This window comes from Nanorana parkeri, unplaced genomic scaffold, assembly GCF_000935625.1.
Source record: "Nanorana parkeri isolate BGI_ZX_2015 unplaced genomic scaffold, ASM93562v1 scaffold2787, whole genome shotgun sequence".
NCBI classification, from domain to species: Eukaryota; Metazoa; Chordata; class Amphibia; order Anura; family Dicroglossidae; genus Nanorana; species Nanorana parkeri.
This window is the reverse complement of record NW_017309055.1, coordinates 2,539-16,602: the sequence shown is the minus strand read 5'-3', so window position 1 is coordinate 16,602 and position 14,064 is coordinate 2,539. Positions and strand designations below refer to the sequence as shown.

General features: G+C 45.1%; 1 protein-coding gene across 1 annotated transcript in view; it reads right to left on the bottom strand.

Annotated features, from left to right (window-relative positions):
* Positions 1-13,574, bottom strand: part of FAM117B (family with sequence similarity 117 member B) — a 37,682-nt gene extending 24,108 nt beyond the window's left edge. Inside the window, exons 1-5 of the mRNA XM_018574178.1 lie at positions 12,823-13,574; positions 8,626-8,632; positions 6,016-6,056; positions 4,356-4,459; positions 1,303-1,395 (exon numbers count right to left, since the gene is read on the bottom strand). Coding sequence (XP_018429680.1) covers positions 1,303-1,395; positions 4,356-4,459; positions 6,016-6,056; positions 8,626-8,632; positions 12,823-13,351 — 774 coding nt within the window. The 5' untranslated portion in view covers positions 13,352-13,574. The remainder of the gene's footprint in view (positions 1-1,302; positions 1,396-4,355; positions 4,460-6,015; positions 6,057-8,625; positions 8,633-12,822) is intronic.
* Between the last annotated feature and the right edge of the window lie 490 nt (positions 13,575-14,064).

The following is a 14,064-nucleotide window of genomic DNA, read 5'->3' as shown; positions in this document are numbered from 1 at the left end:
AAAGAAAAAAAAAAAAAAAAAAAAAAAAAAAAAAAAAAAAGGATGGATTTGTAAAGTACAAATGTTAAACAATATGACAACCTATACAAATAAAAAAGGAAATAATGCAAACATAAAAAGTGGATATAAAGTTTTAGAACCCCCAACTTTTCTCATATATTATTATTATTATACAGGATTTATATATCGCCCATAACAGTTTGCGTAGCGCTTTACAATATAGGGAAGACCTTACAATACAGTACAAATCAAGACGGTATACAATCCAAAGGTGACAAAAATTATAACTATTGTATGTTTCAAGGAAGCTGAACAGATTGCAAGTGTCACTGCATGTAAAACAGGACCTTAAAGTAAACCAAGCACAAACCTGATTAAAAAACTGGGCAAATAATCTTAATTTTTAAAAAATGCAAAGGCAAAAGATTACCTTTAGTGACCATTTCTATCAAGAGGCTGCCTTTGCCCTGTGCTATGTATCTGTCCTATTAAGGTGCATTTGAACTGCAGGCAAAGCAGGAGCAGCATGTCACATTCAATGTTTTTCATTGAAAAACAACTTCATGTGTCAAACTACAATGTCTGCCAACCTAAACTCCAAAGATGTCCAACTGGTGAGTTTTGCTTGCTCATTTGTGCTTGTGTAAAGTATGATTGCAACTCTTGACTGCTTTACCTAAATGTACCCCTGTGCCCTCTACCAAATCACTGCCTGATAAGAGTCCTAATCTTACCTTGAGTGGTCGGAACACAATTTGGCATCTCTCTCAAATTAGGCTGCAGCCTCAGCTGTGACAGGCTGCTGAACCACAAATGAAAGCTCAGACAGACATGGGTATAGGTGATGACAATAGGTGATGACGAGACAGTGATCTAAAGATCTACATTATGATACTTGGAGACAGTAAAATTAATTCTTAAATAGCTTTAGGACGGCCTAGGGAAATGTTTTTAGCTTGTTTGGGAGCTTAGCTTTGACATAAGAATTTTAAAAGATTTTCCGTTCCTTAAGCTTTTTCACAATCTATATATTTTCTGCACGCTAAATTTTAAACATCAGTACGCACAACTATTCTAACATGTGGATTCTTAAGTATTTGCCCATCAACAATCATAAATTATAAGCCAATAGTAATAATACCAACCCAGCAGTTATCAGAAAATCCATAATTTAATTACAATGAACAGAATTCATTAAGTATTCTCCACACTCACAGTCTCTCAAGAACATATGACCACACAAGAACTGCTATATCAATGCAAAGTGCCTGCCCACCATTCAGCACACAGCAGCTGCCTAACCTCTTTCAGCTGCTCATTGCTGCCCCAGGATGCAGATCGCTTGTGAGAGCTTTTCTTCTTTTCAGCATACTCCTCGGCCCAAGCACTTTCTGTCTGTGTTTAGCATAAAGAAAAAGGAAGTATATTCTGTATTATAATTACATATACATCATTTAATTAGGTCATGCATAACAGAAGATTTAGTGAGGCATGATTTAATTGGCACGTTGAATACAAATGACTTGGGCAGAGATTCGCATCATGCCACCGAATTAAAACGTGAATTATAACAAATGAAAAGAAATCATAGGCCTGGTGCACGTATTAACGTAACCAGTGTCTATTGAAACCTTTAAAGCAAATTGTGTTTTTTCCAATGCAGGGGCAAAACAGGTTCCCTTTCTTCGGCCTCTACCCAGCAACACACACAGCTCCAGAGTTGCTCTGCAAGGAGGGGGGTGGTAATCCGTTGCTTTGAAGTGCAGGGTCATAAGCACAGGTTTGCTTTAAGCTACTGGCCTATACAAAATAACAGGCTCACATAATAGAAGGTTCCAAAAGGCATTTATACTTACCTTGCCCATATTTGACTGCAGCCCTTAAATATACCTGTGTCATTTTCAAATTAAATCTTTGCCCAGTGCTATGAATACTCCCCTCTATCTACATGACAGCACTCAAGCCTAGCAACTGGCTACTTGAGCACTGTGGGAAGTTGGAGGGAGGGGAGAGAGAGAGAGAATAGGGTCATGTATTTCCCCACAGTATTGGGTTCAAGTAGCTCCGGTGGCAGAGTAGTGTGGAAGCACAGGCAGTATAAACGTCTTGCTGTGAACCGGTTGCTTCGCCAGGTCAAGGCACAGTACGGATAGATTTGACAATCTCAGTACAGAAGGCATTGATATGTCTGTTCTAAGACGGCTCTGCTGTGCTGCATATTGGATTCATATTCTAACATGTCGAGAATTTTGAAAATATGTTTAAAGCCGAATTCCAGTTTATATATTGACAAATTACAGGTGCCATTGTGCATATTATTACTTGAACCGTGGCGTCCACTGTGTATTTTGTCCCAGATGTGTGCAGTTTATCCAGCATGAACCAACTCTTACACTTTGCCTCTGTACAGACATTTCCTGTAAAAAGGAGCGCTCACTGCTACTCTCCATGTACAGGCAGATTTCTATTTTTTCTTTCCTCTTGTTTTCTGCAGGCATCCTGTAGTTGGTGGACCCGCCATGCCCCACCTGCACTGGTACCTGTCAGAATACCTGATCAGAGCGGGCAGCTCATTGGCTGCCAGCTCTCATCGATTGAAAATTTTCCAGCCAGCTCCTTCGATCAGCTGATCAAGGAATGCTGGCAGAAAGGGAGCCAACAGCCCCACACACTGTGTGAATTTCAGCCGGTACATTAAAAACCATCCAAAATTCAACCAATGTATGGTACACCAACACTCAGACGGGTGGGTGCATGCATTAATGGACAACTTATATCAAACTTACAGGTGTCCTTTAAGAGATACCCATTCACTCAGCAAGAATTGTGCAGCAATATAGAAGTCAAAGTTCAACAAGTTTGCTTTTAACTTCATATGAAGGTATACATATTTTTTAGTTTTCTTCCAATAAAAAGGTCACACTAGTGGAAATAAACAGCTGAACAGACTCCATTGTGGCAGACATGGATATACTGGCTTTGTCTTTAGGCACTGCACTGCTTTATATTCACATCCAACCACTTCAAAATATAGCTCAACACACATGTTCATTGCATACAAGTGTATGACTAGGAGACCTTAAAGTGGACATAAACCCTCCTTCATCTAAGTACAGTGCCATCTTAGCCTCTATTTAGTTCTGCAGTTACCATGGTGCTGCACATGTGATCAGCTAGGACACCAGCCATTTGAGGGCTTGAAAGTTTGGTTGAGAGGGGACATAAGCAAATTGACAACTGTGAAAGTTACCACCGGAGGCATGCCTTGATTTAGCATATACTTTGCATGCACTAGTAAGCAGAATGTAAATGAAAACACTGCAGAAAAAAACTGGTATACTCGATTAGGGATTTCATAACATTAAAGCAGGACTCTGGGCAAAAATATTATTAACCTTTGCAAGGCTTAACTGCTCATTTGTGTCTAGGGCAGAAAATAAAGTTACTCACCTGACCCTCCGACCCGGCTTGCTCTTAGGACGCTCTTTCCAGTGTCCCTCCCCCTCTGCTGCAGCGGTAAAAGGTCCCTGAGTCATCATGTTCTATACACTGCGTATTGGACATGAGAACGCTGAGGGACATACCATCTCTGCACCAGAGGAGGAGACAGGCTGGAGGGAGTGCTTTGACAGCTGGGCGGCTCATAGGATAGGGCGAGTATAGCTTTGTGGACTGAATAAGTAAAAACTAGCCGTGTATGGCTAGAAATATGGACAATGGACATTCAATGTCAAATTATATTGTAACTGTGCAGCCTTTCTAATGCCTACTGAATAATTACTTAATACGAGCCCTTCTTATATCTGGGAGGCCATTAAAAGGTCTCTACTTTCTCACCTCAAGCTGATAAATATGTGCCATCAATATAACATTAGGCCATTGGCAACAAAGCAACATTAGCATTCTTGCAGCAGCCTACTCGTCACTGGCTCTCTAAGGCTGCGTTCACACCTGACCGTTTTGTAGCGTGTCCTACGCTCGACGAACGCGCTACAAAACGGTCAAAAAAATAAATAGCATTGTAGTCAATGCCCTCGTTCCCACCTAGGCGTATTTCCGCCCGTCCCTAACGCCCTACAAAACGGCCCACGCCTGAAAAGGTCCCGGGACTACTTTGGGCCGTTTTGTAGGGCGTTTTCCATTGGGATACAGCCAAGTAGCCTTTGGAATCGCACGACTTTTTTACCGCGAATCGCGGTAAAAAAAACGCGTGACGGTCGCGCGACAGACGCGCATATTACAATACGCCTAGGTGTGAATGGGGCCTAACATAGCAGAATAGGTAGCACAGCAAACTATTCAATCAACATTCAAACAAAGCTTTATCCAAGAAAAACAAATAAAAAATGAATTACCTGTGTAGACTTGTCACACATGCATGGAGCAGTCTGCCCATGGTCCCTGGGCCATTGACCGGAGAGGTAAGGAGCAGCAAGAGTATCAAGTGTCAGTGCCGTCCGTCCGTTTTTTTACTACGGGCGGACGGCAAGTGGTTAATGACCAAGGACAAATGTAGGTCCTGAGGTTACACAGGTTGAGAACCACTGCATTAGAGGGCTGTCAGGCTGCAAAGATCTATTATGGTAGGAAACCGCAGTGCCTGTGTCTTCATAGTGCTTATAGATGCAGTGATGAGTAAGTGCTTTTACTGCTTGTTCAGAATATGTGAATACTTTAGTGTGCACAATCTGGTCACAGGTTCACTTTCAGTGAAAGAAAACATTTTACAAATACGTTATGGTTAATGCTAAATGGATGAACTTTAAAGGTTTTTGATTACTGCCTTTTGAGAATTAGGTCTAATAGCTTTTTTTGCCATTTCGCAGGCACACACAATTTAGAGGCCTGACATATTTCATATTTTATTAATTTGACTTTTTTTAAATATTTCACCAGAAAATTAGATGTCAACTGAAATGATTTTTAGTTTATTATTACTGATAATAATAAGTGTGTGTGTTTTTCATTATGATTAGCTGGTGGCCTTTCTGTGCTGCAATAGGGAAAGGTGCAGTGTCGGCATCTCTTTTAGTAGTAATTAACCCAAAGCTGCATTCACACCTTAGTGACGCCTATTAAGCGTGTTTTACACGCATATGTTAAGTCGGCCCTTTTTGTGAGCAGATTTTGCCACATTCATATAAATGGGCAAAATGCTCTTAAAACGCGCACAAAAATAATCAAATGGCCCGTAAAGCGTTTTGTCTGTGGGGACAAAACGTTCTGAAATGTGATTGGTTGTAGGGAGGGGCTGGGAGGGGAGGGGTTTGCCTGGCTTTCACTCTAGGGTCATATTACAAGCTAGCTAGCTAGAGTCTCTGCTATACGTCACACGGAGCTGCTACAAACGGATCAGCTCACTCAGCTGAATCGACTCCACCAGTGAATAGAATCAATTCCAAAGAACATTCGTTCATGAACTGGACATCTCTAGAACCAACATTCGGGCCCCATTTACAACTAAGCATCCCCCCAGATGTATTTCCCATTAAATCACATTGTAATACACTGAATGTCAATGTATGTCATAACACAGTGGGGGGCGCCTTAGGGCATGCCTAGACACGCATATTGATGCTTTTCCATTGATTTCAATAGAAACTGCATCCAACAAAATGCAAAAAGGTGTCAACCCAGCGTTATTAGACCTGTTCAGAATTATTTGTGTCACCTGAGGGCCTATTAACACAAATGTGCGTTGCGCCAACACATGAAAATGAGACTTACTAAAGGTAAAATAAAATGAGGCAAATGTAAATACTAAAAAGAGAACTATGGGGTAAGTGTTCTTCCCCATTGTTCTCTTTAGGGTCATGGGAGGACATATACTAACCTCCTCCCGTGAAAAGCTCAGTATATAGCAGGCTATTGCCCCCGGGAGAGCGCTGCCGCCGGGACAGATCCCGACAAAACTGTCGAGATCCAACCAGCTGCGTGAGTGAGTTGGCTCTGCCCATCTAGAGGCAGAGCCAGCTGTGCCCACCGCCTCTCCACGTGCATTCCTCCACACAGTATGACTCAGTGCTGGAGGATCGGAGCAGGAAGGTGGGGAAACCCTGCGGGGAGCGGAGACTGCCAGTCACTCCAGGGAGATGATCAGAAGTGAGCGGATCGGCGGCATGTTTCTGCTCACTTCCCGATCAATAGAGCCAACCTGTGACAGCTTCTTTATCACAGGTCGGCTCTTACTATGAGGATGAGTGGAAATCACTCACCTCATAGTTCTCCTTTAATAAGGAAGCTTATGTTATCCTAAATTATGACTGAACATTAAAAGCAAGAAAGAATAAATAAATGATAAAATTACCGGGGGAGGTAGGGATTTTTGGCAGAAAGGACATGCAAAGTCTCTTCTACCCAAAAAATTATTTCCCCCGCCCCCACAGTAATTCTTAATTTTTATATGTACACTGTATGGTGCATGAGCCTTACAGTGTACTCTCAACACATTCACAGCATCTCAAAGTCCACATTCACACCTAGGCGTCAGAGTTCCCGCACATAAAATGCAATCCATTGCTGCGAATAAGGAAATAGAAATGTGCAAAACACTTGTGTCGAGGACGTGAAAGTATCAAACTCCAAGGACATCACTGAGGACTGAAGATCCATCCGAGTGGGGAACCATGGCCGAAGAGGAATTCCGAGAACCTGGAACAGATTCAAGGGACATCACCGAGGATCGAAAATCCATCCAAGTGGCCAACCAATGGCCAAAGAAGGATTCCAAGAACCTGAAAGTATTAGCTGCGAGGGACATCACTGAGGACCGAAGATCGATGTGACAAGAGCTGGAGAAAAGCACACTTAAGATATGTGTGCCCTCATGTGCAAGTATGCTGTGCATAGGGCAAATAAGAAAAGTTTAAAGCAGTTTACTATTCTTTCAATCATCAATGGCCATCTTAACAAGCCCTCTATCCCGGAGATTTAGGTTATCAGGATTCCTTCCCTATTTTTTCAAACCCTCCTCCTTAGCATCACAAAGCAATCTTTAGTAAAACCTTAAAAAGGTGCCCATACACTGTGCGATTATCGCACGATAATCGCAGGAAATCCCGCGATCGTACGATAATCGCAAAGTGTATGGAAGGCGTGCGACCATTTTTACTGTACGGTCGCACATCTTGTGTCTAAGGAGAATGTTCGAAAACCAGCCGAATATCTTACGATTTTCGGCTGGTTTGTGGCATGCTCGGGAGACAAATGCCCGTGCACACTGCCCGTTCAGCATTGCGGTCATCGGAAGCCTGCCCCTCGGCGGGGCGGGCTTGCGATGATCGCAAGTACGAGCTGCCTGTCCAAGATGGTTGTAAAGTGTATGGCCATCTTAAATCCGCTCAACCGTTCTTGCTTTTTGGTTTTTAATATGCTGTGGGGCCACCAATAACACCGTACATTGGCTACATTTAGGCCTGTAACATCTCAAGACTAAGTAAAATAACACTGATGCTATACATCAGTCATCCTGCTTCAACCTTCATGGCACCTCCTGCATGTGTTGCTAGAGCCTTGAGGAAATCCAATGCAAATACCAAGTATGAACATTACATCACCAGCAATACATCCATTAGGTACCAAGCACTACATTGTGAAATGCATGGAATAATGTGTACTCCATACCCAGCAAATTTGACTTATGGAGCTCTGGTGCATGTTGGGACAGTAGGTGGTCCTGTGGAGGTAGGAGGTGGCCTGGGTACACCCGAGAACTTCACACAGGGATTTATATGAAGAACAGGTACATGCAGAAACCACAAGGTGCCCATTCTTCACTACTGTTGCCTTAAAAGCATTTGAGGCCAGGTCAGGTGAAATGTGGCAAAGCAGCAGCAGAAAAAAAAAAAAAGGAGTATTTAAAAAAACTTGTCATGCTGACAAAGAAATTCTATTGTTTAATCATATACACAATTTTAGATGGTTTTATCTCGTTGCATACACATTGTAACAATCAGATCTCAATTTACTCAATTAACTGTCACACAAAGAATACATTTCTGCATGAACTATGTCTTGTATATCTTTATGCAGTGTTGTTAGCAGGCAGGATGTGGAGAAAATGCTGCAGGTAACAGTGGGCCTCCTGCAAACAATAGAGGAAAGCATGCCACATAAAGCAATCCTGTTTTGGATTTCTCAAACCTGCCCTGCAACATAATGAGCAGTTGTATTCTAATCTAGTCTCCACTGCAAAACGAACACTCTTATGTCCTTCAGAATCTGTAGACGAGGCCCACTGTAGCCAGGCCTCGTTGTCATAAGAACTCAATACTCCCATGAATCCACTGTTTATAGCACCAGACACAAAGGGGAGGCTGTAGGTGGAAAGAAGTATTTAAATATCTCCAACTGCAAAGTCAGAGTAAACATTTCGGATTTCTAAAAACACAGATACATCTTTAAATATGCAGCAAGAAAGCCAAATCAGTTCATCTACAATGACCACCTATTAATTTCAGAATGAATATAGGTGTTCAACCTGATACTGCAGCACTTACAGCTCACACCTAACAAGACCATTGTCTCCATGGTAACCATATATCCGCCACAGTGATTCTGGTTACATTGCTTTAGCGATTATCACACACATACTGTACCATTCTTTCAGGCCGTGCATTAACCCACTTAGGGCCTATTCACATTTCCCCAGCTGTTACATTGTGTATACCCTGCCTGCCATTAAAATTATAAAAGGACAGCAATGGACCTAAAATCAGACCCGACATTATTTAACGTAGAGTAACACACGGCATATGTATTGGGGGCATTGCCCGCTACTGTTACAGTGCATTGGAGTGCCATTAAAACTGAATGGCATAGGATTACCATGTGGTGCAGTAAAACATCAGGTGTGTCAAATTGGTATCCACATGCAGTTCCGGGTGCCATCAGGTCCTCCTCTGCCGATTGACAGCAAGCAGTGGGCGAGTGCAATAGCAAGCCTGCTATTGGCTGTTGCATTGTAAAATATCCAATAGCAGGCTGGGTATGGCTCCCAGCCTCTAGATGCAGAGGGGGAATGGGGCAGCAGACACAAGGATACAGAGGGGGAATGGGGCAGCAGCAGAGGCACAGGGGCGGGGCAGAGAAGGAATGGGGCGGCAGCCTCTAGATGCAGAGGGGGAATGGGGCAGCAGCCTCTAGATGCAGAGGGGGAATGGGGCAGCAGCCACAAGGATACAGAGGGGGAATGGGGCAGCAGCCACTAGATGGAGAGGAGGAATGGGGCAGCAGCCACAAGGATACAGAGGGGGAATGGGGCAGCAGCAGAGGCACAGGGGCGGGGCAGAGAAGGGATGGGGCGGCAGCCTCTAGATGCAGAGGAGGAATGGGGCGGCAGCGGAGGTACAGGGGTGCAGCAGCGGAGGTACGGGGGGTAGCAGTGAAGGTACAGGGGGGTTTGGGGGTGCAGCAGCAGAATGCAGTCACAGCGGTCACTCCTCCCCGCTAGTGCCGGCTTCAGTAGTCTGTGTCCCCGCTGCATCTGCCAATACAGGTGGGGACAGCAGCGGGGATTGATAGGGGCACAGAGCACTGCAGCCAGCTCCGAGAATGGAGGAGCAGAGCGGCGTCAACTAATCGATGATTTAATCAATTAGTTGTTGCAGCCCTAATATAACCCATGTCTTGAATTGTATCTGTACTGTCTTCCTGAACATTATAAATAATAATGATATTAAAAAAATAAGTAAAACCCCTATCGCACATATTCATCTACTTTTTCAAAAGGGAGGATTACAATTGGACAATTTTGTGCACTTTTATTTATACAACTACAATAGCCACATGGAAAATAAATAAAAAGACAGAGGAATTTATCAAAACTGGAGCAGGCAGAAAGTGGAGCAGTTGCCCATGGCAACCAATCAGCTTCTCTCTCATTTCCAAATCTTAACTGAACAAAACTGAAGAGAAGCTGCTTGGTTGCCATGGCAACTGCTCCAGTTTTGATAAATTCCCCTTTAGGAATGGAATAAATTCCCCTTTAGGAATAGTTTTAAATTTTTGCATCTTAGCATTGCTGAACTTAGTTACATAGTTACATAGTATTTGAGATTGAAGACATAAGTCCATGCCACCTACATCTACATGCACCCACTCCAGCATTGACTGCATGTCATTGCTCCGGACCAACTACCTGTCAATGACAATGGCGGACCACTCCTGCACTATGTCTTCCAGCATGACCACTGCTAATCACCATGTGACAGGGTGGCAACGCAGGTAAACAATTGGGAAAAGGTAGTCACCCCATAACAGGAGGTGCCTGAATAAGGACTCTCATGGCAGGATCAGCAGTTATTACTTTAAGAAAGCTGCAGATTTAGTGCACGCTCATACTGGCGGCTGGCAGCAATCACTGCATTCTTGCTGGCGGCACTATACGCAGTCCCCCGTGCACACAGTCGGGGGAATTTATTAAAACTGGAGCAGTTGCACATAGTAACCAATCAGCTTCTATCTTCACTTTGTTTAGTTAAAGGAGAACTCTGAGGTGAACGATTTCCACTCATCCTCACAGTTAGAGCCGACCTGTGACAAAGAAGCTGTCACAGGTCGGCTCTATTGATCGGGAAGTGAGCAGAAATATGCACAGATCCGCTCACTTCCCGATCGTCTCCCTAGAGAGCGGTGACTGTCAGTCACCGCTCCCCACAGGGATTCTCCCCTCCGATCTTTGAGCGCTGAGTGGAGGAATGAACAGGGGAGGGGGTGGGCACAGCTGGCTCTGCCTCTAGATTGGCAGCTGACTCTGCCTCTCACGGATCTCGACAATATTCTTGGGATACGTCCCAGCTGTGGCGCTCTCAGTATATCACGGACAATAGCTCACGATATACTGAGCTTTGGTTAGTATATGTCCTCCCATGACCCTAAACAGAGCTATGGGGAAAAACACTAACCCTATAGTTCGCTTTTAAGCACTAAAAATAAAAAGGTAGAAACTGATAATTCACCATGTCTGCTCCAGTCATGATAAATTCCCCTAAGGCCTGGTTCACACCTGGGCGTTGTACAGCGCGTTCCTACGCTCTATAAAACGCTCAACATGTGAAAACCAATGATTGCCTATGGGCATGGTTCCCACCTGGGCGTTTTACAGCCCGTAGGAACGCGCTGCAAAACGCACTATGCCCAAATAAGTACAGGAGCTTATTTGGGGCATATTTGCCACGCGTATCCATTGGGATACAGCAGGTAGCCCTCGGAAACGCGTGTTTGTCACAGGTTTTTTTTTACCGCGAATCGCGGTAAAAACGTGCAGCACAACAAACGCGCATATTCGATACGCCTAGGTGTGAACCCAGCCTTAGTGTGCGCAGTTGTCATTATGTTCTGTATAGGGCTGCAACAACTAATCGACATAATCGATTATTGAAAAAGTTGTCAACTTTTTCAATAATCGATTAATCGGCTTCCGATCAGTTGGCCCTGTTCACAGCTCCACACACGCTGCGCGCCGCACCTCCTACCCACCTCACGCTCGCCGCCAGACCCGCTCGCATCTACGCTCTTTACGCCGCACCTCCTCCCCGCCTCACATTCACCGCCCGCCCACATCCACGATCGGCACGGGGAGATGTAGTAAGGAGGAGCAGGTGTGGGGGATGACAGCCACCGATAGACAGGTCCGATCTCAGAAGCAAGTTGCTGGATGACTGCTCAGATAAGCCTTCACTTCCCTTCCCCCCACATGGTGTTCTATAATGTATTGCTGGGATTTGTATTCCTCTATAGCTGATGGTACATTGTGCTGTATATTATACATGGGAATACAAATCCCAGCAATACATTATACACTGTATGTATAATGTATTGCTGGGATTTGTTGTATTCCTCTATAGCTGGTGATATTCTGCACTGCACTGTATAGAGGACTACAAATCAAGGAATATTACATTATACAGCGCAATACCACCAGCTATAGAGGAGAACAACAAATCCCAGCAATAGTACAGCACAATGCAGAATACCACCAGCTATAGAGGACTACAAAACCCAGCAACAGTACATTATACAGCGCAATGCAGAATACCGCCAGCTATAATGTACTATTGCTGGGATTTGTTGTACTCTATAGCTGGCGGTATTCTGCATTGCGCTGTATAATGTACTGTTGCTGGGTTTTGTAGTCCTCTATAGCTGGCGGTATTCTGCATTGCGCTGTATAATGTACTATTGCTGGGATTTGTTGTTCCTCTATACCTGTTGATATTCTGCATTGCGCTGTATAATTTACTATTGCTGGGATTTGTAGTCCTCTATAGTCGGTGCATTCTGCATTCATTGCTGTATAATTTTACACTTTTATTGTTTATCCGATTAATCGAACGTAATAATCGGCTAACTAATCGATTTTGAAAATAATCGTTAGCTGCAGCTCTAGTTCTGTACAAATCAATAGCGGTTGCCACCACTGTTCACATGTAATCACTCATCTGAACAGTGGCATGCAAACAGAGCTTCTGACCAACCCTGGACACAGACAGTATGCGTTCAGGGACACCATTGCTAGCTGCAGCTCACCAGTTTGAATGCGGTCATAGAACAGACTGCAGCTGCGTCCAGAGGGCATGTTCTTGCCAGCAAAATTATCTGCTATCATTCGCCTGTCTGAATGAGGCCTCATAATGACTTAATGTACATTAATGACATCATTTTAAAGCCAAAATAAAATGTACATCACGTGGTTAAAGTTACAGTACAAAATGTCATGTTAAGCCTGTGGGGTCATCTTATACTGCCAATGTGAAATGTGAGCTTAGGACACTCCAGCTCTTTCTGTGTCCAGCAATGGGGGAGGGGAGAAAAAGTGTTTACCTTTCGGGGAGCTCGGGCTTTTGCTCTCTGGGGAGCTCCTCTGCTGCCAGCCTGGCCTGCCCACAGGAGAAGGGGAGGACGATGACGGTACGCCCGGTGTGCTGGAGTCTACAGCTGGGCTGCTGGAGGTCGGGGAGCCGGCTCCAGGCTGCTGGTTGCTGTGGTGCTGCTGATGATGGTGGTGGTGATGGTGGGAGTGATGGTGGTGGTGATGCCCACGGGGGGGTGACGCCCCTGTTTGGGTGGACACGGTGGGGCTTCCTCTGGCGCTGGTCACCGCCGGGGGAGACTCCACGCCGTTGCCATTCGATCCATTCCCTCTAGTAGGACTGCTGCTCCGGGAAGGAGGGCGAAGGGCGGCCCCGTTGTTGTTATTCACCCGTGTAGGGCTGCCGTGTTGCTTTAGCTGAAAGGGAACCGTGGCTCGCATAGGCTGAAGGCGGCCCCCCGACGCATTGCCTGTACCGGCGCCAGCGGGGTTGACCGGAGGTGTGGGGGAGCCATTTCTCCTCACCCACTGCTGGGACATCTCCCACTCCGCTGCAGGCAGTTTTACAGAGGATGTTGGCAGCACAACGACCAAAGAACGACCGGAAGAGCTTATACGTGCCGCACAGGGCACGGGCTGGAAATCGCACACCGTGCACGCGCTCGGTGTAACGGCGGCTGCACCTGTGGCGCGCGCAGCAGTTCTGGCCGGAGACAACACAACACCCTGCGCGCCTGCGTCACGCCCACCATCACTCTAGCCTTGCGCTCATTGGCTTCACAGTCCTGACCAATGGGGCTAAAGGAATTAGAGAAGCAACAGTAGCTGATTGGTGGATAAGCGTCTCTTAGACGCTAGGAAACCAGTCAGCTAGCGGTTCCCTAGCCTCCAGGGAATGAGTGTGAAGGAGGTGGAGAGTAGGCGGGAAAAGTCGGCTGCTCTGTCATGGGCAACACTGTGGCCTCCAGTCACCTGCCAGAGGTTGTCATTCACAGAGCATCGGGGCTGGATCAAGCACAGTAGCTCCTCTGTCGTCATGGCTGTAGTAACAAGAGAATGCCTCTGGCATCAGCCATGGAGGGGGAGGGAGATGTCTAGTACAACATCTGTGTATGAATGGCCCTTTCTGAGTATGGAATGAAGACATAGAACATGTTTGATTTTTTTCTGCTGCCTTAAATAAAAATGCATGCATGTAATATGTTGTATGAACATGTGGGATATAAGGACATTACATTGTGCAGTTCATTTAA